The sequence below is a fragment of the Oryctolagus cuniculus genome, chromosome 10, assembly GCF_051225735.1.
Source record: "Oryctolagus cuniculus isolate XC-2025 breed Fujian yellow rabbit chromosome 10, ASM5122573v1, whole genome shotgun sequence".
NCBI classification, from domain to species: Eukaryota; Metazoa; Chordata; class Mammalia; order Lagomorpha; family Leporidae; genus Oryctolagus; species Oryctolagus cuniculus.
Genome location: NC_142876.1, coordinates 108,470,821 through 108,496,865, shown reverse-complemented (window position 1 = coordinate 108,496,865; position 26,045 = coordinate 108,470,821). Strand labels below are relative to the sequence as shown.

At 46.0% G+C, this 26,045-nt stretch overlaps 1 protein-coding gene and 1 long non-coding RNA gene across 12 annotated transcripts in view; one reads left to right on the top strand and one right to left on the bottom strand.

Annotated features, from left to right (window-relative positions):
• The window catches only part of ENTPD3 (ectonucleoside triphosphate diphosphohydrolase 3), a 40,798-nt gene extending 27,188 nt beyond the window's left edge, over positions 1 to 13,610 (top strand). For both annotated transcript variants that reach the window (XM_008260264.5, XM_070050997.2), the window contains exons 7-11: positions 537 to 770; positions 7,137 to 7,409; positions 7,576 to 7,686; positions 9,868 to 10,005; positions 12,281 to 13,610. In XM_008260264.5, the coding sequence (XP_008258486.2) occupies positions 537 to 770; positions 7,137 to 7,409; positions 7,576 to 7,686; positions 9,868 to 10,005; positions 12,281 to 12,517 (993 nt within the window). In that variant the 3' untranslated portion in view covers positions 12,518 to 13,610. The remainder of the gene's footprint in view (positions 1 to 536; positions 771 to 7,136; positions 7,410 to 7,575; positions 7,687 to 9,867; positions 10,006 to 12,280) is intronic.
• LOC108177085 (uncharacterized) overlaps positions 1 to 26,045 on the bottom strand; it is a 56,728-nt gene that overhangs the window by 23,454 nt on the left and 7,229 nt on the right. For 4 of the 10 annotated variants that reach the window (XR_016214945.1, XR_016214948.1, XR_016214953.1 and 1 more), the window contains one exon: positions 25,448 to 25,554. This is a non-coding gene — a long non-coding RNA (uncharacterized LOC108177085). Of the gene's footprint in view, positions 1 to 766; positions 1,819 to 2,495; positions 3,487 to 10,142; positions 10,278 to 25,097; positions 25,317 to 25,447; positions 25,555 to 26,045 lie in introns of those variants that run through there. The other 6 variants (XR_016214949.1, XR_016214952.1, XR_016214946.1 and 3 more) reach the window with 4 other exon arrangements.

Here is a 26,045-nt window from a genome sequence, read left to right as displayed (position 1 = left end):
CCTGCTCTCTTGGGGCAGAGGAAATTCAATCCCAAGAGACCATCACCTGATTACAGAGGACACACACTGAGGGCACCCAGGCCGAATCTAGCCCATGACCTATTCTGTTCTCCTGCAAACATTTTAAAACCTAAAATCAGTTGCCAACAGGTAATATTTGGGAAATGTCCACATCTGGAAACTTTCCATGTGGATAACATTCCATACTTCCACCTTCTTTTGACCTCCTCGAACTGGTCACAGCGGGCTCTCCTTCCTGCCTGATGACAGCTAACAGCAACAGTGCGGCTCCTGGACTCTCCAGTTTGTCACAGTCCCCACCAGTCCCTATTATATGCACCTAATCCACCTCACTCATTGCCAAGCTCCGTTCCACATTTCAAGTCAGCTCCCCTGGAATGAAAGGAGAGAACTGACCCCGAATGCTCCCCATATCACACTTCTTAGTGACAGGAGATGGGTCTGGGATGGAGAACCCTGAGCAAATGGGGATGGTACCTCTGGCCTTTTTTTCACTTCCTCTTCTCACTGTGCAGAAGAACCTGTGGCATATGTGGGTGCATCCATATGGAGTGGAAACCACAGGTGCCCTGGATTTGGGTGGTGCCTCCACCCAGATAGCCTTCGTTCCAGGAGAGAGGGTGAGGATGAAGACCAATGACACCGTGCAGGTGTCCTTGTATGGCTACACGTACACGCTCTACACCCACAGCTTCCAGTGTTATGGCCGCAACGAGGCTGAGAAGAGGTTTCTGGCAATGCTCCTGCAGGTACCTGAGCTGGGGCAGGGAGGGCAGCAGGATGTGTTCCCTTGAGGGTATGAATGGAGGGTAGGGTGTCCTGCTTCCTAGGAGTTGTCCTTTCCATCTCGGTTGGAAATGCTAGCATTTTCTAATTTACTCCTAGAGGACCAAGCCTACTCATGTTTTCTCTATATCTCTGTCTCTGTCCCTGTCTCTCCTGTCTCTATTGTGTTGACCACTTCCAGTGAATTTGAGTAGGAAGTCCAGGGAAGTTCCAGAGTTCCCAGTTCAGGACCTGAAGTCCCTTTATGGACACCAACTGTTTGAAACCGGTAGTTGCATGAGCCTAGTTTTAAGGCTCCTCTATGTGTGGACAAAATATCAATGGCGACATGAGAAATATTTGTAGAAAGGAGGGAGTGTAGAGCCCTTCCTAGGCTCAGCATTATGTGGGATGGGCCTATATTAGGCAGGCTCCATGCCCTTAGGAGGGTGGGGCTTTAGAACAACCACATTCCTTCATGTTGGGGAGTGATTCACGTGGAATTGGTGTGCCAGAGCATAGAAGGCTGCTTCCAGGCTGTCGCTCCCCCTCTTCGTGGAGGAACGACACTAAACCCTGCCTAGGCTTCATATCCGAGTCATGGCACCATTATGTCGCTCCCCCTCTTCGTGGAGGAACGACACAGGACCCTGCGCTGTTCTTTTGTCTGCTCGGCCCTCCCCGGGTTTGCTGCTGGTTCTTCCCGGGTTGGCTACCGACCCTTCCACCTCCGTGGAAGGGCGGTTCCCCCTGCCACTTTCCCCACTTCTGCGGGGGAGCGGCACACCGCCGGCCGGCTCTCTCGGGGGCTGCACAGGTGTTCCTTCAGATAGATGTTCCCCTTAGATGTTCCTGGTGCATGTTGTCTCTCTCCTCCTTTATAGTCCTCTTCCACCAATCCCAACTCGGCTGCCCACACGCCGAGTACGCTGCTCTCCTCCAATCAGGAGCAGGATCAGCTCCTGGAGGTCATCACTCAAGTTGGCAAGAGGCAGCTGCGTAGAAGCTGTTTTCTCCTCTCCCAGCGCCATACTGTGGGAGAGCAGATGCATAGAATAAGTCTTAATTCCAGTAACTTAGTCTAGTCCGAGTTGCTCCCAGTTGCTCCCCACACCAGGCATCCACCACAGCCTGTCACTAATGTGAACACAACACGAGTGTGGTATACATAACCTAGGACACTAGAGATGAGATCCCAAATCCCAGCATTCAGAGGACATCAAGGCCAGCCATGGCTGGGCTGTTGGGAAGGAGGGGTCAGAGATCCTGGCTTCTTTTTTTTTTTTTTTTTTTTTCAGTACAAATATAAAAGATTTATTTTTTTTTAACTTTTATTTAATGAATATAGATTTCCAAAGTACAGCTTATGGATTACATTGGCTTCCCCCCGCAATGACTTCCCTCCCACCCGCAACCCTCCCCTTTCCCGCTCTCTCTCCCCTTCCATTCATATCAAGATTCATTTTCAATTTTCTATATATACAGAAGATCAGTTTAGTATACATTAAGCAAAGATTTCAACAGTTTGAACCCACATAGAAACACAAAGTGAAATATACTGTTTGAGTACTCGTTATAGCATTAAATCTCAATGTACAGCACATTAAGGACAGAGATTCTACATGAGGAGTGAGTGCACAGTGACTCCTGTTGTTGACTTTACAAATTGACACTCCTGTTTATGGCATCAGTAATCTCCCTATGCTCCAGTCATGAGTTTCCAAGGCTATGGAAGCCTTTTGAGTTCACCGACTCTTATCTTATTTAGACAAGGTCATAGTCAAAGTGGAAGTTCTCTCCTCCCTTCAGAGAAAGGTACCTCCTTCTTTGAAGACCTGTTCTTTCCACTGGGAAGAGATCCTGGCTTCTGATGGGACCCTGGACAGGGGACAAGGTCTGGGTTGGACTGTGAGCATCCTGGACAGAGTTTCAGTGGTCACCCCTGCTCCTACCACCTGTGTTGGTGGGAGAGCACAAGAGCTCTTGCCAGCCACGTAGGCAGCAGAAGAGTCGGATGGCTCACAAACGTGCCATCCCCAGCAGAGGTTACGTCTTCAGAGCCCTGTGTTCACCCAGCAGACAGGCAGCACAGCTTCCAGGAAACAACCCTCTGGTGCCAGTCCCCACCCGGGACTTCTCCTTGCCTCTGAGGAAAGGCTGCGGCCCCAGCATGCCTCAGAGGACAGTTATTGCCAGACCAGCAAGCGGCCCTCTTGCTCCCCAGCCCTTGCCCCAGGCTTTCCCTCCTCCCCCTACTCAAAGCAAATTCCACAGGTGCCCAGTGAATTGTCCTTTGTTGAGGTCGCCATACCCACCTCTCCTCCCCACTAGCTAGTGAAGCTGTTTCAGTCAACCTGCTTCTTTCTCGGAGAACAGTTCTAAGAAACCCTCTTTGGGCCGGCGCCGTGGCTCACTAGGCTAATCCTCCGCCTTGCGGCGCCAGCACACTGGGTTCTAGTCCCGGTTGGGGCGCCGGATTCTGTCCCGGTTGCTCCTCTTCCAGGCCAGCTCTCTGCTATGGCCAGGGAGTGCAGTGGAGGATGGCCCAAGTATTTGGGCCCTGCACCCCATGGGAGACCAGGAGAAGCACCTGGCTCCTGGCTTCGGATCAGCGCGATGCACCGGCCGTGGCAGCCATTGGAGGGTGAAACAATGGCAAATGAAGACCTTTCGCTCTTTCTCTCTCACTGTCCACTCTGCCTGTCAAAAAAAAAAAAAAAAAAAAAGAGAGAAACCCTCTTTGCTGAAGCTCCTTTTATTTCCAGCAATACTGAACCTCTTTTTCCTCCAGCTCCTCCTACATCTGGCTGGCTCCAAGGAGCGTGTGTGCATGTGTGCACGTATACGCACTCCTATGTGAAGTACTATGATCTATGTATTCAGCAGTCCATGATAGGACGTGAATACCCCCACCTCCCTGAGGTCTCATTTAGGCTTGAGAACACAGGTCTCCAAATGTGAGCCCAGCACCAGGGCAGAAGAGTGCACCCAGGGAGAAGGACACAGGTCTATGCCTGATCACCTGTGGATGCCTGCCAGCGTGGCTCTGCCTGGGAGATGTCTGAATCAGTTGTGGGGAAGGACCCACGGGTGATGCGGACTTCCACACAGGCAGGTCCACACCAGCCTGGCCAGTGCTTCCACGGGTCAAATGTGTGTTGCCAAGCTGTGACTCGGAAGGTTCATGCAAATTATTGCATCGTGAACACTGGCTGAGTAAACTGACTGGCTAGGATCTCATTTCCCCCTCTACCATATAAGGATCTGTATAGTATGGTGAGAACAATATCTGGATATAGATTTTGCAAACAGTCTTTTTATGAATGAGTCACCAGGTACCTCAGGGTTCAGGTGTCACTCTGACAGCATGGAACACATTCACTCTCATTCTTTTCCTTTTTAAGATTTTATTCCCTACCATTTTAAAAGTGATACATGTTCAGTGAAACACATTTAGAAAACATAAAAATTTTTTCTAAAAACAGAATTAACTGCTACTAACATATTATTACATTTTATTCATTGTTTTTTGCATGCTTAAATGGCTTCATATATGATATATATAGTTTTATATCTGTTTTTATTTAACCTAAGAATATACCATGAGTATTTTCCTGTGTTGCTAATATCCTTTGAAATTATTTTTAATGAGTGCATAATATTATAGGTACTATAATTTTTCAAAATTTATGTATTAATTAATTTATTTGAAAGGCAGAGGGCAGAGAGAGAAAGCAAGTGAGTGAGAGAAATCTTCCATTTGTTGGTTTTCTCCAAAATGTCTACAAAAGCCTGGGCTGGGAACTGCATCCATCTATCACATGACTATCAGGGGTCCAAGCACTTGGACCAACTCCCACTGCCTTCTGACCTGATATCAGGAAACTGGATCAGAAGTAGAGCGACAAAGGCTCAAACTGGTGATCCAATATGAGATGCTGGAGTTGCAGGCAGTGGTTTAACCTGCTGTACCACAATGCCAGCCCCTAGACACCAAAGAAAAACAACTTATACTGATCATTTAATTATTTTCTTTCTTTCTTTTTTTTTTTTTTTTTTTTTTACAGGTAGAGTTATAGACAGTGAGAGAGAGAGACAGAGAGAAAGGTCTTCCTTCTGTTGGGTCACTCCCCAAATGGCCGCTACAGCCGGCGCTGCGCCGATCCGATGCCAGGAGCCAGATGCTTCTTCCTGGTCTCCCATGCAGGTGCAGGAGCCCTAACACTTGGGCCATCCTCCACTGCCCTCCCAGGCCACAGCAGAGCATCCTTATTGTAAAAATCTCCAACCCTAAAAAGATGTTAAATTAAAAGTAAAAGAAGTTCCCTGCAGTCCCATTTACTGAACAGCATCATGGCTCACAGTGTGATTTGTTGTTCCTCTACACTTCCCGGGTTAATATTTAACTCGTTTTCTTTACTGCCTGACATTTATAATCACTGTTCTCCTCCTGGTGGACACCAGGCTATGTCCTGTTTGTTGCTACAACAGTAATAAAATAAACCCTCCACATATTACCTTAGGAGGTACAGATTTTATTTCTGTAGGATACAGTCAAAGGATGGGCATATTTTTAAATTAAATGAACAAACAATCTTCCAACAAAACAAAAGCCATTTAGAGTGCCATCAGTGTTGTGATGAGCTTTTGAAATCTTTCACTCCAGGAATCGTAAAACATTCAAGTAACAAGATCTTAGGTAATGAGGGCCCATTTCTCTATTTTCTGTTCTGTTCTATGCGTCTGTTTATCTTGCCTTGGACCACTGTTTTTCTGCTCTAAGATGTTCAATTTGTACTTCAAAATCATTTTAACTAATAACAAAAGATATTTTTCATTGAAATTTTGATTACAATTGCATTAGTTCACATGTTAATTTAGTAAAAACTGTATTATTAATGATATTAGGGGGGCTGGTGGTTCACTTGGTTAATCCTCTGCCTGTGGCACCGGCATCCCATATAGGCGCCAGGTTCTAGTCCTGGTTGCTCCTCTTCCAGGCCATCTCTCTGCTGTGGCCTGGGAGTGCAGTGGAGGATGACCCAAGTGCCTGGGCTCCTGTACCTCATGGGAGAGCAGGAAGAAGCACCTGGCTCCTGGCTTCCGATCAGTGCAGTGCGCCGGCCATAGTGGCCATTTGCGGGGTGAACCAACGGAAGGAAGACTTTTCTCTCTGTCTCTCTCTCACTGTCTAACTCTGCCTGTCAGATAAAAAAAAAATGATATTAGGAATTTCTTTTGAAAATTATAAAATGTTTTCCTGTTTATTTAGTTCTAGGTTTGTACCTTTCAGTACAATTTATAGTTCTCAGCACTGGTCCTATACCTTTGTTGTTAAGTGTTTTGCTTTTTTTTTTTTTTTTTTTTTTGCATTGGCAGAAAGCTGGAGTCAGATATTGAGCCCAGGCACTCCATTATGATATGGGCATCCCAACCACATCTTAACTGCTGGGTCAAATGCCCGTCTCTCAGACATTTATTTCTAAGCGACAAGAGCAAGGGGAAGAACACTGTGTACATAGTGTAACCATCTAAGGCTTTAAAAAGAGAAAGAAAAAGGGAGACAAAAACCCATTTGCATGTAAGATCCCTGGAAGCACATACAAAAACTGGTGATGATGACTGCTTCCACAGAAGGGTCTGGTGGCTGCAAGTGGGAGAAAGAATTCACTTGTATAATGTGTTCTTAATCTGTATCTTGAAATATTTTACTAGGGAGACAGATAACATTCTGTCGAAGATAATAAATTAGGGGTGGGCATGTAGCCTAGTGGTTAAGATACTACCTTCCACATTGGAGTGTCTGGGTTCCATATCTGCCTCTGGCTCCTGACTGCAGCTTCCTACTATAGATCATGGAGACAGCAGTGATGGCTCAATTAATTGGGTTTCTGCCACCCACATGGGAGCCCTCGATGGAGTTCCTTATCTCTGGCTTTGGCCTGGCACAGTCCAGGCTATTGCAAGCATTTGGAGAATGAACCAGCAGAAGGGAATGAGTGCTCTCTCTCCCCTCCTCAAATAAATGTTTAAAAAATTTAAATAATGAATTAGATACCTTTTTCTCTTTAAAATGGAGTTCATAAAACCCATTTCATAGAGCTAACATAAGGGCTGAGTCAGAGAATCTGAGAGCAAACATTGTGCCTGGTGCTGGGTCACTGTCATACACTCCTTTTCCTGCCTCTACGTGAGTTATCTGGACAAGGTGGGATTGAGTACACACGGATACAGATTTGTATTTTTTCAGCTTCTCGCTTAACATTGGAGGGTGGTAATAGTGAGAATTTGCAAAAGGGAAATACATAGACAAAAAAGTGATTTCTAATACCTTACTCTGGTACCTACAGAATTCTTCCTATGCAACCAATGTCACCAATCCCTGCTACCCTTGGAATTATAGCACCACCTCCACCATGGGTGCCATATTTGACAGTCTGTGCACAATGAAGCAGAGGCCAGCAAGTTACAACCCCAAGGACACTATCACTTTTGAAGGAACTGGGGACCCACTGCTGTGTAGGGAGAAGGTGGCTTCCGTATTTGACTTCAAAGCTTGCCGACATGGACAAGCCTGCTCCTTTGATGGGATTTATCAGCCAAAGGTTCATGGGCCATTTGTGGTAAGAGCAGAACCCAGTGAAAGATTGTTTTCTTCCTCCCATCAAATACTTGTTGCTCACCGCGTGTGTCTGTACTGTAACTTATGACCCATTTGTTCCCCACCTTGAAACTTCCGTATGATGCTCCAACTGAGCACTAACTTCCTTCTGTACGGCTTATTTACAGGCTTTTTCAGGATTCTACTACACAGCCAGTGCTTTAAATCTTTCGGGGAGCTCGTCTCTGGAAGACTTCAACTCAAGCACCTGGTATTTCTGCTCACAGAACTGGAGTCAGGTCAGTATTTTAAAGAGAGAGGAGCAATGTCCAACCCAGAAGTAGAGCTCAGCGTATTCCATTTGTGTGTGTGTGCTCTGAAGTTAGTCTTTGTGCCCTTCTACTTCTACCACATCTGTAAAATGGAGAGAATGAGGGAAGTGGGGGTGGTGTTGTGGCACGCTGACTTAAGCTGCCATGCGCAATGCCTAGCATCCCATACTGCGGCAGTGGTCGGAGTCTTAGCTGCTCCACCTCTGATCCAGCTCTTTGCTAATGTGCCTGGGAAGGCAGGGGAGGACACAGTAGGGCCTCTGTCACCCCTGTGGGAGCCCAGGATGGAATTCTAGCTAAGTCTAGAAAGATTTATTTGATTATTTATTTCTAGCTAAATCTAGCAAGATTTATTTATTTGAAAGGCAGGGTGACAGAGAGAGAGAAGGAGAGACAGAGAGAGAGATCTTCCATCTGCTGTTTCACTCCCCAAATGGTCACAATAGCCAGGACTGACCCAAGCTGAATCCAGGAGCCAGGAGCTTCTTCCTCGTCTCCCATGTGGATGAAGGGGCCCAAGCACTTGGGCCATCCTCTATTGCTTTCCCAGGCACATTCACAGAGAGCTAGATGGGAAGTGGAGCAGCCAGGGCTGGTACTAGTTTACAAATGGGATGCCAGTGCTATAGGCCAGAACTTTAACCCACTGAGCCACAGTGCCAGCCCCAAAATAAATAAATCTTTTTAAAAAGTAAAAAATAGCCAGCGCCGTGGCTCACTAGGCTAATCCTCTGCCTGCAGCACCGGCACCCCGGGTTCTAGTTCCGGTTGGGGCACTGGATTCTGTCTCGGTTGCTCCTCTTCCAGTCTAGCTCTCTGCTGTGGCCCGGGAGTGCAGTGGAGGATGGCCCAGGTCCTTGGGCCCTGTACCCACATGGAAGACCAGGAGGAAGCACCTGACTCCTGGCTTCAGACCGGCGCAACGCGCCAGCCGTAGTGGCCACTTAGGGGGTGAACCAACGGAAAAAGGAAGACCTTTCTCTCTGTCTCTCTCTGTCTCTCTCTGTCTCTCTCTGTCTGTCAAAAAAAAAATTAAAAAATAAAAAGGTAATCTACCCTAAATGTGTATTGTAGATTAATGTTCCAACCACATGCATAATGATTAGAACAGCAGCTTGGAACATAATAAGCTCTCAGTGAATGCAGGGATTATCATCATACCATAGAGTATAAGGATATTTGATTTAGTACACTATATCACTGTATTATTATGAAGATATTTAAAAATTCATGAAAAATGGAATTAAAGTTTACTTTGTGCTAAAAAATTCTGAAATCCATGAAGTAATTTTTTTGGTTTTTGTTTAAGATTTATTTATTTGAAAGTTAGAGTTATACAGAGAGAAGGAGAGGCAGAGAGAAAGACAGAGGTCTTCCATTTGCTGGTTCACTCCCCAATTGGCAATAGCCGGAGCTGCGCCTATCTGAAGCCAGGAGCCTGGGGTCATCTCCCACTGCTTTTACAGGCTACTGCAGAGAGTTGGATTGGAAGGGCAGCAGCCTGGACTCGAACCGGCTCCCATATGGTATGTTGGCACTGCAGGCGACAGCTTTACCCACTATGCCACAACACCAGCCCCATGCAGTCTTTACATAATGAGCATTTTCTATGAATTTTTGGAAGATGATAGTCATTTTTATTATGAAATTCTGGGTGATGAGATTTTTAAAAAATGTTACTCTAAGGTATTCTGAAGTGTGCATTTAAAAACACACGTGCAGGCTGGCATTGTAGCACAGCAGATAAAGCCACCACCTTGAACACCAACATCCCACATGCGCACAGGATTCTGTCCTAGCTGCTCTCCCTCCGATCTAGCTCCCTGCCAATGGCCTGGGAAAAGCAGCAGCAGATGGCCCAAAATCTTAGGCCCCTGCCATCCATGTGGGAGACCTGGAAGAAGCTCCTAGCTTCTGATTTTGGCCTGGCCCTGCGCTGGCTGTTGCTGCCATCTGGGGAGTGAACCAGCAGACAGAAGATATCTCTCTGTGTAGCTCTTTCAAATTTCCACATGGAATTTAGGGTTGTTTTTTCCAGATCTGAAAAGAATGTATTTGGTAGTTTGATTGAGATCATATTGAATCTGTAAATTGCTTTGGGTAGTATGGACATTTTGTGCACCTCAGATTTTCAAATTTCCTTTTCAGCTCCAACTCCTGCTTCCCAAATTTAATGAGGTGTATGCCCGCTCCTACTGCTTCTCAGCCCACTATATCTACCACTTGCTTGTCAATGGATACAAATTCACAGAGGACATCTGGCCCCAAATAAATTTTGAAAATGAAGTAAGTCAAAACACAAATCTTCTCTTCTTCTCCAATGAGAACTCGGTACATATATGTGTGGATGACTTGAGGAGGTAAAGGAACTGGTGAGTTAAACTTGCTCTGTGGAATCTGTCCAGGAGGAAGAGTATGAGAACATAGAGTGGTTGCTCCCAGGAGACCCTTCCAGGTGAGGACCCACTGGAAGCCAGGCCAGAGGACTGGGAGCTCCTCCAGGCAGAGAGGCGCCTCCTTACGCTTGCATTCCCAGAATGAAGGACAGGCACTAGAACCTAGTAGGTGGTCAGTAAATGCTGGTTGAGTGATAAACGAACATGCTAAGGATCGTATTTATGAGAATTTTCATCCCAAAAACAGCCTTCAAATATAATAATTTTTCAGAGGATAGTAAGTAATTGTTTTCTCTTTTACACACATGTCAGAATAACATACAGGCTTTAGAGCATGATCAGTTAACATTAGCATTAGATAAGAATTTTCTGTTTGAGCAGAAAGTCACTGTACTTACAAAGTTTTGAGAGATGGGAAGTTTTTTCCATAATATGGTTTTTCTGTGAACCTTTTGAAAACCTCATGTAGGCACAGATTTCGCCAAAATATCTTTTAATGTAATTTCCTAAGAGCTCTTGGAAATATCCTCCTGTGTGTGTATGTGTGTGTGACTGTCACAGTAGTGTTCATCTAACACTATTGTCCAAAACTGGAATGACAATGGTCTCCCGAACTCCAGGGACTCAACCCTGTGAATACATCCAGCCAGAGCTGTGTTCTGCAGGTTCTGGGAAGGTTTTCTCATGTTAGGAACAGTTGATGTGAAGTCTGAAGATGTCTGGAGTCAGGACGTTCCATACCAGCCTCAGCAATAATTAGATTAAACCAATCAATAAATCAATATCCTTCATTAGGCCTGTGACTGTCTATTTTCACATAAGTAAAATTGAATAATGTATAAAAAATTAGGATATCTGGAGACATTAGGGCTGTTGGTGGCATGTGCTGTCTAAGCTTCACTTCTAATGAATCTAATTACTAGGAACGGAGGACTTCCTGTTAAATAGCAGTGCAGATTAATGGAATATTCCAGATTTAGAGTTCCTTTCCTTTAATCAAGTACTTTTCTATCCAGTCAAATTAGTATTTAAATGTATAAAAAGACTTTGGAAGATTTTCAACACAAAGATTGACATTGAAAGTATTTTTTGGAGGAAGTAATCAGATAAAAAGTAAATACAGGAGAAATTACAAAAAAAATACAAGAAATATGAATAAATGATGCTGTAGCTTAAAGTTTATGTTAAAAAAGAAAAAGAAAATTAATGCTAAAGAAAAGTTAAAGACAAAAATCTACCCATAGAACCCCAGTATGGAAATTATCCAACTTAAGGGCTATAATAGAAGGGGAGGGGGTACAGGAACCCAGGTGCAGCCTAAAATTTTCATCTTTTCAAATGGAACTCACAGATACCATTTTTGAGGCAAGAAAGAAGGAAATAATAAAGGGAAATTGAACTAATAATTGAAAATTTTAAAGTAAGATATTAATAGGCCAAATTTAACACTAATTACAATAGTCATAAGTGATTTCAACCTATCAGTTAAAGGACAGATATTGTCAGACTGGATTTTTAAAAATCAAGTAGATTCTGTTTATAAGAGAAACACTTGAGCTTTAAGCATAAGGACATCAACAAAGTAAAAAAAATCAATTATTAGGCAAATACTACTTAAATGAAAATTGGTGTATCTAATATATGGAAAATAGTCTAAAATAAAGAGCATTATTCAAGACAGAAAGTTACATCATTTTGATAAAAAATCAAATCACCATGAAAATTGCAAGTTCAAGACATTTATGCACCTATTAAACAGTCTAAAAAATATAAAGCAAAAGTGGATGAAGCTACCAGAAGAAATCGACAAAATCTGCTTCCCAACTGGACTGGTCCCATCCTTAGAAACGGGTCCTGAGTGCAGTGTCCTCTTTCTTTAGCCACAAGCACTCCTGTATCCTGAGACACTAGGAATACTCTTCTCCTAATAAGTGTACCTACTTCACACTTGGCTGTGACAAGAGTGGCAGGATTCCATCTTCTGCTGTGCTGAAGGTAGAACCCTCCAAGCCTTGGCAGCCACAGGGTTGTGTCTGAACATGGGCAAGTCCTTTGACCTCTTTGGAGCACAGTGGCTGTGGGAGCTTGGTGGGGTTGCCAGTGGTGTGCCTGGGAATGTAATTCAGCCTTGCCCCAAGAACTGAGCCATTTTCTCTGCTCCACAGGTGGGGAACAGCAGCATAGCCTGGTCTCTCGGCTACATGCTCAGCCTGACCAACCAGATCCCAGCTGAAAGTCCCCTGATCCACCTGCCCATAGAGCCACCCGTCTTTGTGGGCCTCCTTGCCTTCTTCGCAGCAGCGGCCTTGTTATGTCTAGTGTTCCTTTTGTACCTGTGTTCTGTGTCCAGGACAAAGAAGCACTCTGTGCATGCCTTTGACCATGCAGTGGATTCTGAGTGAGCCTTCAAAGCAGGTCCTGGAGCCCAAGCACAGCCCAGACCAGCTTGGGAGGCCCCAGGCAAGCAAGCAAAGCGGGTGCCCTTGGAAACACATGGAAGTCAAATGCCTAAGTCATGAAGCTCTCAGATTCTGATTTCTGCCAAAGCACCTCGTAGGGAGCCCCTCGGCTGCTCTGTCTCATTGCTCCTCTAGAGACCCCCTGCCCACTTGGTTATCTGTTGGGGAGCAGAGGAAAGGCAGGCTGTCAAGGTCAGGCTCTTTATTCCAAGTGCCCCAAAGGAAGAGTGAGTCAAGAATATGACAGTTTCACATTGAAGAATTGACCTCAGGGTTCAGTTTCCACTTTGCCTCCCTCGGTATTTTTCCTGGCAAGATGCTCACTCAGCATCTGGCCCAGCCAGGTCATGCATTTCATAGCTTCCTCCTGTTGTCCTTAAGACTTTCTTTGAGCAATCCCATGAGCACTGAGCTCCCTCAGACTGGTAGAGTATGGTATCTGAGGGGCAGGACCCCTTCACCCTGAGGACAGTGGCCACAGCCAGGATTCTGGTATGTAGGCAAAACCTGCAGAACAGAGACTCATAGAAAGTCTTCCAGAAAACTGCAGGCCATTCTCAAAGCAGAAATTACACTCAAGTCTCTGCTCATAAGACAGCAACCTGTGGGAATATCATCCTCTTCATCTCACCACCATGTTGCTGTGTCCACTTGTAAAACACAGACTCCTCATGAGGTGACTGCACTCCAGACCTTACTGCCAGTGCTAGGCTTCTGCTTAGGGTTGCTCTCTACTGTTACCATGGCATTCCCTTAGTTTGTCTGCCACTCCTGCAGGTGTGCTTGATGCCATCCTAAGATGTCCTATTCTATGATTTGCTTACCAATTACTTTCCTAGACAAAGGCCTTTCTGCACAGTAGCCATAGGTCTTGACTTTGGGGAAATAACAGGAAGCTGCAAGAATATTTGCCTCCAAAATGGGATGAGAAAGAACTCAGGCAAGTCCAATGGCTACCGACTAAAAATCAACATTGTTTCAGATTGCTGTTTGTTAACTAAGTGTGTAATAAAAAGTCTCTAATTTCAACTTGCAATGTGTGTGTTTGTTAAACTGCACATGGCCGGTGCGGTGGCTCACTTGGCTAATCCTCCACCTGCGGTGCCGGCATCCCATATGGGCACCGGGTTCTAGTCCCGGTTGCTCCTCTTCCAGTCCAGCTCTCTGCTGTGGCCCGGGAAGGCAGTGGAGGATGGCCCAGGTGCTTGGGCCCCTGCACCCACATGGGAGACCAGGAGGAAGCACCTGGCTTCTGACTTCGGATCGGCGCAGCACCAGCCACAGCAGCCATTTGTGGGGTGAGTGAACGGAAGGAAGACCTTTTTCTCTGTCTCTCTCTCACTATCTATATCTCTACCTGTCAAATAAATAAAAACAAATAAACCAACCGCACATGGCATTCTTTTCTAAGGACCTGAAGTAGTATTTAATTAAGAAAATTTTCTGGGGCCAGCACCTTGGCTTAGTAGGTTAATCCTCTACCTGCAGCGCCAGCATCCCATATGGGCGCCAGTTCTAGTCCCAGCTGCTCCTCTTCCAATCCAGCTCTCTGCTATGGCCTGGGAAAGCAGTAGAAGATCACCCAAGTGCTTGGACCCCTGCACCCACGTGGGAGACCCAGAAGAAGCTCCTGGCTCCTGGATTCAGATTGGCGCAACTCTGGCTGTTGTAGCCATCTGGGGAGTGAACCAACGGAAGGAAGACCTCTCTCTGTCTCTCCCTCTCACTGTCTGTAACTCTACCTCTCAAATAAATGAATAAAATCTTAAAAAAAAATTTCTTTTTTAGTAAGAATTATTTATGTGAAAGCCAGAGTTAGAGAGAGAGAGAGGGCAAGACAAAGAGCGAGAAAGAGAGACAGAGATCTTACATCTGCTGGTTCACTCCCCAAATGGCTGCAACGGCTGGGGCTGTTCTAGGCTGAAGTCAGGAGCCAGGAACTTCATCCATGTCTTCCACATGGTGGCAGGTTATTAGCAGGGAGTTAGTTTGGAAGTGGAGCAGCCAGGACTTGAATACCAGCACCTAATGGAATGCTGGTATTGCAGGTGGTGGTTCAACCTACTGTGCTACAGCACTGGCCCCTAGAAAAAGCTTTTTTGTTTTGTTTTGTTTTTATAAAAGATTTATTCGTGGCTTAGCAGGTAAAGCCTGTTTGTGGCGCTGGCATCCCATATGGGATTTGAGTCCTGGCTGATCCACTTCCACTTCCAATCTAGCTCCCTGGTAATGTGACTGTGATAGCACCATAGGATGGCCTAAGTTATTGGGCCCCTGCACCTACTCCTGGCTCCTGGCTTTGGATCAGCCAAGCTCTGGCCATTGCAGCCATTTGGGGAGTGAACCAGAAGATGGAAGACCTCTCTGTTTCTGTCTCTCTCCCTCTAACTCTGCTTTTCACATAAATACATAATAATAAATACATAAAAGATTTACATACTTATTTGAAAGGGAGAGAGGGAACACACACACACACACACACACACACACACAGAGCGGGGCGGGGGGTATCTTCCATCCATTGGTTCACACCCCAAATGGCCGTTAATGGCCGGGACTGGGCCAGGCTGAAGTCAGGAGCCTGGAACTCCATCCAGGTCTCCTATGTGGGTGGCAGGGACCTAAGGACTTGGAGTTTCTTCTGCTGTTTTTCCAGGTGCATTTCCAGGGAAATGGATGTGAAGTGAAGCAACCAGGACTTGAACTGGCACACATATGAACTGTTGGCATCGCAGGCAGTGGCTTAAACTGCTGTGCCAACAGTGTCAGCCCCCTTGGAAAATTTTTTTGAAGAAAACTTTCTTGACTTAAGAAAATCATGTGTTGGGGGCCGGTGCCATGGCTCACTTAGTTAATTCTCTGCCTGCAGTGCCAGCATCCCATATGGGCACAGGGTTCTAGTCCCAGTTGCTCCTCTTCCAGTCCAGTTCTCTGCTGTGGCCCAGGAAGACAGTGGAAGATGGCCCAAGTGGTTGGGCCCCTGCACCCGCATGGGAGACCAGGAGGAAGCACTGGGCTCCTGGTTTCGGATCAGTGTAGCTCCGGCTGTAGCGGCCATTTGGAGGGTGAACCAACAGAGGGAAGACCTTTCTCTCTGTCTCTCTCTTTCTCACTAACTCTGTATAATAAAAAAAAAAAATCTTCTTTATGGAGAGGTTTAAAAAAAAATAGAGGTTGGTGCCGCGGCTCACTTGGCTAATCCTCCAACTGTGGCGCTGGTACCCCGGGGTTCTAGGCCCAGTTGGGGCTCTGGATTCTGTCCTGGTTGCTCCTCTTCCAGTCTAGCTCTCTGCTGTGGCCTGGGAAGGCAGTGGAGGATGGCCCAAGCGCTTGGGCCCTGTACCCACATGGGAGACCAGGAGGAAGTACCTGGCTCCTGGCTTCAGATCAGTGCAGTGTGCCGGCTGTAGCAGCCATTTGGGGGGTGAACCAACGGAGAGAAGACCTTTCTCTCTGTCTCTGTCTCTCTCTCTCACTGTCTAACTCTGCCTGTAAAAAAAAAAAAAAAAAAAAAAAAAAAAAAAACAAAAAAAAAACATGTGTTAAGTGTCACCTTTATTTCAAAGTACTTTCATTTTGACAAGCCTTTGTCTCCTTGAAATAACTGAGTCAAACATTTCCACACCTTATTGGATATTCTAAGCTTCTGTGAGTTCACAACCTGCCAGTCAGATATTTATTCTCACCTAATGGCTGCCCTCATTCCAAATTGCACCTTTACTCACACAATTTGCCCTACTTTGACTGTGAATCAACCTCCCACCCATGCAAATAGTACATATGTCTCAAGGTCCAGTTTTAGCTTTACATTATCCACAAAGCGCTCTCTCGCTCTCTCGTGCGCACTCTCTCTCTCTCATACACACACACACACACACACACCACCAAGTTGATATATATCCCAAATTACCAGAAATTGCAGTCCAAGATACATGAATATGCTTCAAAAACTTCATGGAAAAATCAAAGTAAATGATAAATTTGGTGCAAAAGAATTTTGAAATCTATGCATAGATTCTTCCTACCATGCATGCTCATCAACTTTTTGAAGATCCCTTGTATGCATGGATTTCAAATTTTTTGCACCAAAATAAGTTTATCTTTTAATTCCATTTTCCATGAATTTCTAGACTTACTCTTGCATACCTCAGAGATGTGTGTTCTTCTGTATACCAGGATACAACTAATAATTATTTTTAGAAACAACCAAGATGGGCCAGTGCCTCAGCTCAATAGGCTAATCCTCCACCTGCAGCGCTGGCACACCGGGTCCTGGTTGGGGCGCCAGATTCTGTCCCGGTTGCCCCTCTTCCAGGCCAGCTCTCTGCTGTGGCCAGGGAGTGCAGTGGAGGATGCCCTGTACCCCATGGGAGACCAGGAGAAGCACGTGGCTCCTGGCTTCAGATCAGCGCGGTGCGCCGGACGCAGCAGCCATTGGAGGGTGAACCAATGGTAAAGGAAGACCTTTCTCTCTGTCTCTCTCTCTCACTGTCCACTCTGCCTGTCAAAAAAAAAAAAAAAGCCCCAGATCCAGGTGCCAGTTCCTGGGAGGGCTACCCCCCCCCACCCCGGCTTGCAGAGGCTCACTTTCTAACTGCAGCCTCAGTTAGCCTGGGGTTTTTGTTTTGTTTTGTTTCGGCAGGGGGAGGTGTTCCTGTTGTGTCTTCTTACAGAAGCACTATTTCCTTCGTGAGTCTCCCCCCCCCCCATTATCTCATTTAATGCTAAGTATCTTCAAAACACTCCACCTCCAAATACCATAACACTGGGCTAGGGCTTCAACATAGAACTCTGGGGGGATGCAAACACCCAGTCCACAAGGAAGGACTTCCAGTGTGAGAGTGTTGTTCCATTACTATGTGGCAATTACAGCCTTTTCAATCGGTTACATACTTTCTGGATGTCACTTGAAATAAAGTTACAGAGCTAAGCTAACTTAAGGATTTGCTACTTGATGCCTTTATGGTTTTCATGTCTTTCTGTCTCTTTCAGCTTCCATATCCTCATTTAGAAAAAGGAGATTATGTCTACCTCATGGGATAGAGAAAACACTGAGCCAGTGGCTGGCTCAGAAAGTTGTCAATAAACACAGATTTTAAAAGCTATTTTTCTCACCCAATTTCCAATTAATTTGCTCATCACACACTTATCAAGTTCACCTTGAGCCACCCTGAGGTAAATAATTGAGGCTCTAACAGAAATGACTCAGCAGCTGTCTCTCCTTTTGAAACACAGGGGACTTGAAGGCCCTCTGCCGGAGCCAGGGGGAAAATCTTTCCAGCTCAAGCTGCTTTTTTTTTTTTTTTTCCTTTTTTACTAATGAAAATACTGGGGGGAGGGGGGATCATTAATTCAAAAATTAGTTCAAAAATATTATCAGCATTATAAAATGATGAAACAATTGGAAATCTGAATGTTTGATCATTAATTCTTGTTCAGTTGAGATAACAGTATTGTGGATTTTTTCCTCCCAAGAATCCTTAGTGTTCAGCTACTTGCTGAACAATTTCCAGATGAAATAAGAAGTTTGGGGGATTCAAGATGGTTGAATAGGGAACAGATGTGCTGATTTTGACCAGGGGAAGATTCCTAGGGTAGAGCTGGAAAGAAGGAAGATACCGCAGAGCAGCATGGGCAGGACAAACAGGCAGCAGCGAGTGCGGACATGACCCATGACTCCCGCAGCCAGGGACTGGAGGAGATGCCATTTTCAGAGAGTGAGGTCAAAGCAGACTGCAGCATTCCATGTCGTTGGTGACACATCCTGAGGGAGAATCCTGTGCACCACACTGACTCTGAGTCTGGCCTGGAGCCCGGGGGTACGGGGAGGGATGGGGAGTAAGGAACTCTCCGAACCCCACGAAGGGAGAGCACATTTCTTTTTCCCCATTCCCCGACAAGGGCACCCAGCAACCAGCAGGGAGAAAATGCCATTTTAATACAAGTAGAGGCTCACACACATGTTCATCTAGGGGATTTTATCAGAGGGATAAATCCACATTCCCTACTGACTTTAAGTCTGGACTGAAGGGTTGGCAGAAGACTGGGCAACCACTTAGGACTGTGAGGTACTCCCTTAACTTACTCTATCACAGGCTCCAGGGCTCAACCTGCCCAGGTGGACCACCCACAGGCAGCAGGCTCTGGGAGCGCCTCTGCTCTCTGTGGATGGGGCAGGCTCACAGAGCTGAGAGTGGACCTCTACCCTGTGACTGCAGGAGCCCTGCACACTATGACTGAGAATTCTGTGACTGTACCACAGCCTATGGCTGCGTCTCTGGGAAATCACTGTATCTGGCTTCAGAGGTTCAGAGTTCCCCTACAGCCTGAGATGGGTCATTGCAGAGGGTTCTATGCTCAAACCAGGTACTCTGTGTGGCTCATGCCCCTATGTGAGAGGGGATGGTAGCCACTGCGGACTAACTCCAGGCATTGATTACTTTGGAAGACAGAAGGTGATACTGTGATTATGCCAACAGATGGGATCATACCCTGCCCCCTGCTGACCATAGAAGAATCTACCATGCCCAACTTGGATGTCACCCTGGGCTCCTGCCCTACCCTTGGGCACCAACCAGAGCCCCCTGGACTCACCTAGCACAGCCCTCTGAATATCCACTGAAGGAGCATTCACTCTACCTAAGACACAGAGGTGCAGTTCAAGGAAAAAAGCCATCAGTAGGGGCCTGCGCTGTGGCGCAGTGGGAAAGCTGCTGCCTGCACTGCTAGCATCCGATATGGGCACCGGGTCAAATTCTGGGCTGCTCCATGTCTGATCCAGTTCTCTGCTATGGCCTGGAAAAGCAGTGGAAGATGGCCCAAGTCCTTGGGCCCTGCACCTGCATGGGAGACCTGGAAGAAGCTCCTGGCTTTGAATGGGCACAGATCCAGCTGTTGCAGCCATCTGGGGAATGAACCAGCAGCTGAAGACCTCTCTCTCTGTGTCTGCCTCTCTATAACTCTGCCTTTCAAATAAATAAATAAATATTAAATTAATAAAGCCATCAGTGGAAAACAAAGTGTTGGGGCTGGCGCTGTGGCGCAGCAGGTTAAAGCCCTGGCCTGAAGTGCCAGCATCCCAAACAGGCGCCGGTTCAAGACCCAGCTGCTCCACTTCCAATCCAGCTCTCTGCTATGGCCTGGGAAAGCAGTAGAAGATGGCCCAAGTCCTTGGGTCCCTGCACCCACATGGGAGACCTGGAAGAACCTCCTGGCTTCAGATCAGCGCAGCTCCAGCTGTTGCAGCCATCTGGGGAGTGAACTAGCGGATGGAAGACCTCTCTCTCTCTCTGCCTCTCCTCTCTTCGTGTAACTCCAACTTTCAAATAAATAAATAAATCTTTTAAAAAAAAAGAAAAAAAGTGTTTCCACAAACACCTAAAAATAAATGCAGAATTACAAAAAACAAGAACAAGGAAGACGACTGGCATCGTGGTTCAATAGGCTAATCCTCCACCTGCGTCGCCGGCATACCGGGTTCTAGTCCCGGTCGGGGCGCCAGATTCTGTCCCGGTTGCCCCTCTTCCAGGCCAGCTCTCTGCTATGGCCCGGGAGTGCAGTGGAGGATGGCCCAAGTGCTTGGGCCCTGCACCCCATGGGAGACCAGGAGAAGCACGTGGCTCCTGGCTTCAGATCAGCGTGGTGCGCCGGACGCAGCAGCCATTGGAAGGTGAACCAATGGTAAAGGAAGACCTTTCTCTCTGTCTCTCTCTCTCACTGTCCTCTCTGCCTGTCAAAAAAAAAAAAAAAAAAAAAAAAAAAAGAACAAGGAAGACAAAATGACTCCCCAATCCAAGAGGAACTCAACACTTCAATATCAGAATGTGAAGACAGAGAGATTGATGAAATGCCTGAAAATGGATTCAAAAGAATGATCCCTGGGGCCAGCGCTGTGTGTATTATAAAACAACAACAACAACAGCAAACACCACATTTCCTCTGCTTACTGAAAAGAAACAAGAGGAGTTCAAGGTCATGGTTAAATATCAGGCCATCAGTATCAGTCCTGGAGACGGTAATCATTAGCAAGAGCCAAATCTAGTTATCTGTTCTTGAGTGCAGGAGAGGAAAACCCGTGGACCAGTGGTCTGATGTGGGATGCCAGCATCATGAGCAGCAGGGTAACACACTGCACCACAACACTGGTCCTTGTTTTGTTCTTAGAAACACAAGTATCTATCATCATTTCCTTCAGGATCAAGAGATCTGGGTCTGGGCTCAGTCTGCTCCTGGCCCTGATGATTGTCTCACAAAAGCACAAAGGGCATCAGATGTGCAATGGTAAAAGATTTTTCTCAACAGATAAATGAGTCACAGTTCATGCCAAATAGTGTATTGTTCTTGCAGGACATAATAAACATGATAATGAGAACTAAGTGATTGAAAACCTCAAGATTAAGAAACAATTATGAGTTTTATCAACCAACTGTGTGGCACTGAACAGGAGATTTAGCTTTCTGAGCCTCAAATACCTCACTGGAAAAATGGCAATAATTATGTGATCTCCCCAAGAATTACCACAATGATTAAATGAGAATGTATCCAAAACAATTAGGACTCCCACCTGCCACACATACTTAACATTTAATAGATGATTATTCATGTTACAGAGACTAATTGAGGACCAATTCTATGATAAAATAAGGACTTCATCTAAACCTGGATTTAGAAAATGATGGTCCATGGGTCAATTGCAGCCCATTGCTTATTTTTGTAAATAAGTTTTATTGGAACCCAGCCACATACATATTTATATCATCACTGGTTGCTTGCACTAAAATGGCAGAGTTTAATCATTGCAACTGTCAACATCTATAATATTTACCATCAGACACTTTACATGAACAATTCAACAACTGCAGTATAATCATTCCTATTTTATCATTGAGAAGCTGGGGTTTAGAAGGTAAGTAACTTGCCCAGACTCACTCAGTCGGTGAGTATCAAGAACACCACCGAGACTGTCTTCTGACATCATCATCCAGTCTCCTATCACAGTCATTTTCCCACCTCATGAGAACTTTGCGACAAAACAATGAGAAGATACAGTAGGTCAAAGAATTCCAAGGTGCAGGAGTATTAGACCATCCAAGATATCATAAGTACTTTCTCTACAGGCCATCCTGAGTGTCTCTGTCCCTTTACAGAAGTGACTCTGGCTGGCGCCGTGGCTCACTAGGCTAATCCTCCGCCTTGCGGCGCCGGCACACCGGGTTCTAGTCCCGGTTGGGGCGCCAGATTCTGTCCTGGTTGCCCCTCTTCCAGGCCAGCTCTCTGCTGTGGCCCGGGAGTGCAGTGGAGGATGGCCCAAGTGCTTGGGCCCTGCACCCGCATGGGAGACCAGGTGAAGCACCTGGCTCCTGCCTTCGGATCAGCGCAGTGTGCAGGCCGCAGTGCGCCAGCCGTGGCAGCCATTGGAGGGTGAACCAACGGCAAAAGGAAGACCTTTCTCTCTGTCTCTCTCTCTCACTATCCACTCTGCCTATCAAAAAGAAAAAAGAAAAAAAAAGAAGTGACTCTGTGCATCGGTGCAGAAGAACCAACATTGCCCTGGGATCTCAACCACCCCCCGCACACCCCCTATAAAGCCCCCAGCATCTCTGCCATAATTTTCCCCAGCAGACAACACAAACTTTGTGAGTTCCATTAGAGCATAACTAGTACCAGTCCATTCAACACTGCCCCATCACAAAGTGGGGTCCTGTCCTGTGGTTCCCTAGCCCTGCTGGTCCACCAAGGAAAAGTTTTCATTCCTGGGTTTTAATAAGAACGGGGACAGACACAAACCAGACCCAGCTCTTCTGAGGGAAGGGCAGGTGAGCTACCGAGCCCAGCCCTTGTCTGGTGAATTCATGGCACTGAGCTGACCAGAGTTCTCTCACAGGCTGGGGTGTTATGAAGGAGAGGCTGTGTTATCAACCCAACAGCCTTCTTAACACAGAGGCAAACACACAAAAACAGTGTCCAAAAAATGACAGGTATGATCATTGTATATGTGGAAGCTTGCTAAATAAATCAATCAGTGGAAAATGGTCTCATCACAAATTTCTCAGCACCATGGTAGTAAACAACATATGCACCCTTATTTAAAATGTATTTTCCACATTTTTCAATTTGTATTATCCTTCCAAAAATCTTGAAGAAAATAAAAAAAGCTTTTAAACCCCATTTCACAGAGGAAAGGAGATTAAAGAGGTTAGATAATGCTCCCACTTCAGAGAGCCAGAGGGGAATGCAGGAGGGATCTGACCAAGCAGTCTTATATTTCTTCCAGCAAACCACACTGCCTCTCTTCCAGAGAGCCAGATGCAACAGCTGAATTTGTATACCCGCTCCCCACACAAGCATCTTTCTGTTTTGTCTCTCTTCCCTTCTCTGTGAAGTCCACCTCCCTATCCCACCCATTGTCAGGACAAAAAGGAACTAGGATGATTCTATACCAGATATTTCTGCTTTTTAAAAAGTGGCCTTGGGTTTCTTGGAAAGTTTTATGTTGCAACAACAGAAAGTAAAGAAAACTTAACTCGCCGCTTGCACTCAGAACAGCACACGACAGTTTACTGGAGCACAGTGATTGGGCTTAAAGGTATCAAGCTCTCATGCCTGTCTCTACACATCTATCCCTCAACCTCACTGCAGTAAAGTTTCACAGGATCCACTTTCCTCAGAAGAATATAAGTAATACAAGTTCCAATTACATAGGAAAAACAGAAAAACCCAAAACCATATTCAGCAGACATATCTGCCCATGACAAGTTCCAAGTGCTAGTACACAAGCTTAGCAACACGGGATGTGTTCCAGTCATGCCGTCAGTGTGTGCCTGGCTCAGTCATCCAAGACCTGACGCACATCACCTCCGACGCCCTGGGAAATACACGTAAGGACCAGCCTAGCAACCCCTTGCTCCCTTCCAGATTGCCTCTGTCAGATTCTGATCCTCTCTAACCCTGAGGTGGGCCATGAGGGAGGGGTTCATACCGGCTGCATGAACACTGGGACAGAAGATGAGCTTTGAGTGCTTCAACGCAAGAGTATTATTCGGCTGCTCCTGCCTGGGAACATCAACTCAGCCATTCAACTCTGCAGCTGTTTTCTGTACTTGTCTACACAGGGACAATCCTCCTTGAAAGCCTAAGAGTGCTGCCTCAGACTTGTCACTGTTTAGCAAATACAAGCTGCTTGGGTTGAAGGCCTGAACAACAATCTAGAGAAGGCACCTGAACAGCTGCTGCTGCCGTTAAGAAGTTACATGGTTCAGGAAGAGAGTGTGGTTCTACCGGAAATCCAGGACTGTGAAGACACTGTAGAAAACTTCTTGGCCATACAACTAGGGGAAGGGGTGGTGGTTGAGTTTTTTATTCCAACACTTTACTTCATTTTACATGGACACAAAACCCAGGTCCCTACTATTCCTCATTGTCAGGAGTGTCTGTATAACACAGTTGGTTTCACTAGACAAGTAAATGAGGTCAGTATCACCCTGATGCAAGACTTGAGATTTGAAAAGAGACAGTCAATACTCATCATCATCACCATTCAGTCAAACGTGATTGAATACAGGTCTTTTAGACCCTGTGGATATCTGTTCTTCAAAACATTGAAGATGACTGCAGACTTGGCCTTAGAAAAAAATCAGACACTGAGTTTGCTCCACCTGACACTGTTCCTGATGTTTCTTTTCCTCCTCCTCCCAGGATTCAGCTCAGTTATTCAGACATGAAGGCAGCAACCCAAGAAGTGACAGCTTCCGAGGATGCTCTAACAGTATGACTTTGCTCAAAGTACCCGGATGTTGGGTGATTTGTTCCACTGCACAAAACCAAATAATGCCTGGGTCCAGCTCCCACATCTTAGAGGGCAAATACAAGGCTTTGGTAAAGATGTTACAAATCCTTACCACCTGATGAGCTATAATCACCCTCCCTCTGGTAACCAAAACCACACATGACTTCCTTTGATAACCTCCATACTATTAGTCTCCTCAGGAAGCATTCTGCCAGACTTTCAGTCATGTCAGTGGTCTCTACAAAATCACACAGGTCGGGGCCGGCATTGTGGCACAGGGGGTTAAGCAGATGCCTGTGACACTGGCATCCCATATGGGTACCAGTTTATGTCTGTGCTGCTCCATTTCCAACCCAGCTCTCGGCTAACGTACCTGTAAGGCAGCAGAAAATGGCCCAGTGCTTGTGCCCGCCACCCACATGAGACCCAGAAGCAGCTCCTGGCTCCTGACTTTGGTCTGGCTCAGCAATGGCTATTGCAGCCATTTGGGAAGTGAATTAGCAGATGGAAGACTTCTCTCTCTCTCTCTCTCTCTCTCCCCCCCCCCCCCTTTGGTTTCTCCTTCTCCCTATAACTCTGCCTTTTATATAAATAAATAATCTTTTTAAAAAGTCACACAGGCCTTTACAAAACTCCACCTTACCTTCTCAGTCTGGTGAACATAATGTAAAAAAAGAGATGGATTTCCTTCGAAGATTTCAGTGTTCCCATCTATGATTCAACTAAGGAATCTGGCTGTTTTTTTTTTTTTTTTTTTTAAGATTTATTTATTTCTTTGAAAAGCAGAGTTACAGAGAGGCAGAGGCAGAGACAGAAGTCTTCCATCTGCTGGTTCACTCTCCAAATGGCTGCAACAGCAAGAGCTGGGCCGATTCAAAGCTAGGAGCTTCTTCCAGGTCTCCTATGTGGGTGCAGGGGCCCAAGGACTTGGGCCATCTTCCACTGCTTTCTCAGGCCCTAAGAGAGAGCTGGGTCAGAAGTGGAGCAGCTAGGACTCAAACCAGCACCCATATGGGATGCCAGCACTGCAGGCGGCAGTTTTACCCGCTACACCAAGGCACTGACCCCAAGAATTTGGCTGCTTTTACCTGAGCCAGGGGCTCGTCCTCGTTTGGAGGCCTACTAGCTTGACCAGCTCTTCTGCATCTGTTTCTAGGGTCACGCATGATGCATTCATCCAACATGAGTTCCAGTGCTGCAATATAATGTGAGCATATATGAATACAGTCTTAGTGTTACTGAGTCTTCCATGAGACAGAACATTTACACTTTCAGTTTTCAATTTGTTATTTATTTAGAAGGCAGAGAGAGAGAGAGAGATTCCACTAGTCCACCTCCTAAATGTTCACAATGCCTGGAGGTGGGCCAAGCTAAAGCTGGAAGGCAGGAACCCAAGTACCTGAGCTATCACCTGCTGCCTCCCAGGGTGCACATTAATGGAAGCTGGTATCAGAAGAGGGTCCAGCCATCAAAGAATGAGGTATCTTTCTCTGAAGGAAGGAGAGAATTTCCACTTTGATTATGGCCCTGTCTAAATAAGGTCGGAATTTGTAGACTCAAAAGGCTTCCATAGCCTTGGAAGCCCGTGATAAGAGCCTCGAGTGATCATTGACATCATAAATAAGAGTGTCAATTGTTAAATCTACAACAGGAGTCACTGTGCACTTGCTCCCCATGTAGGACCTC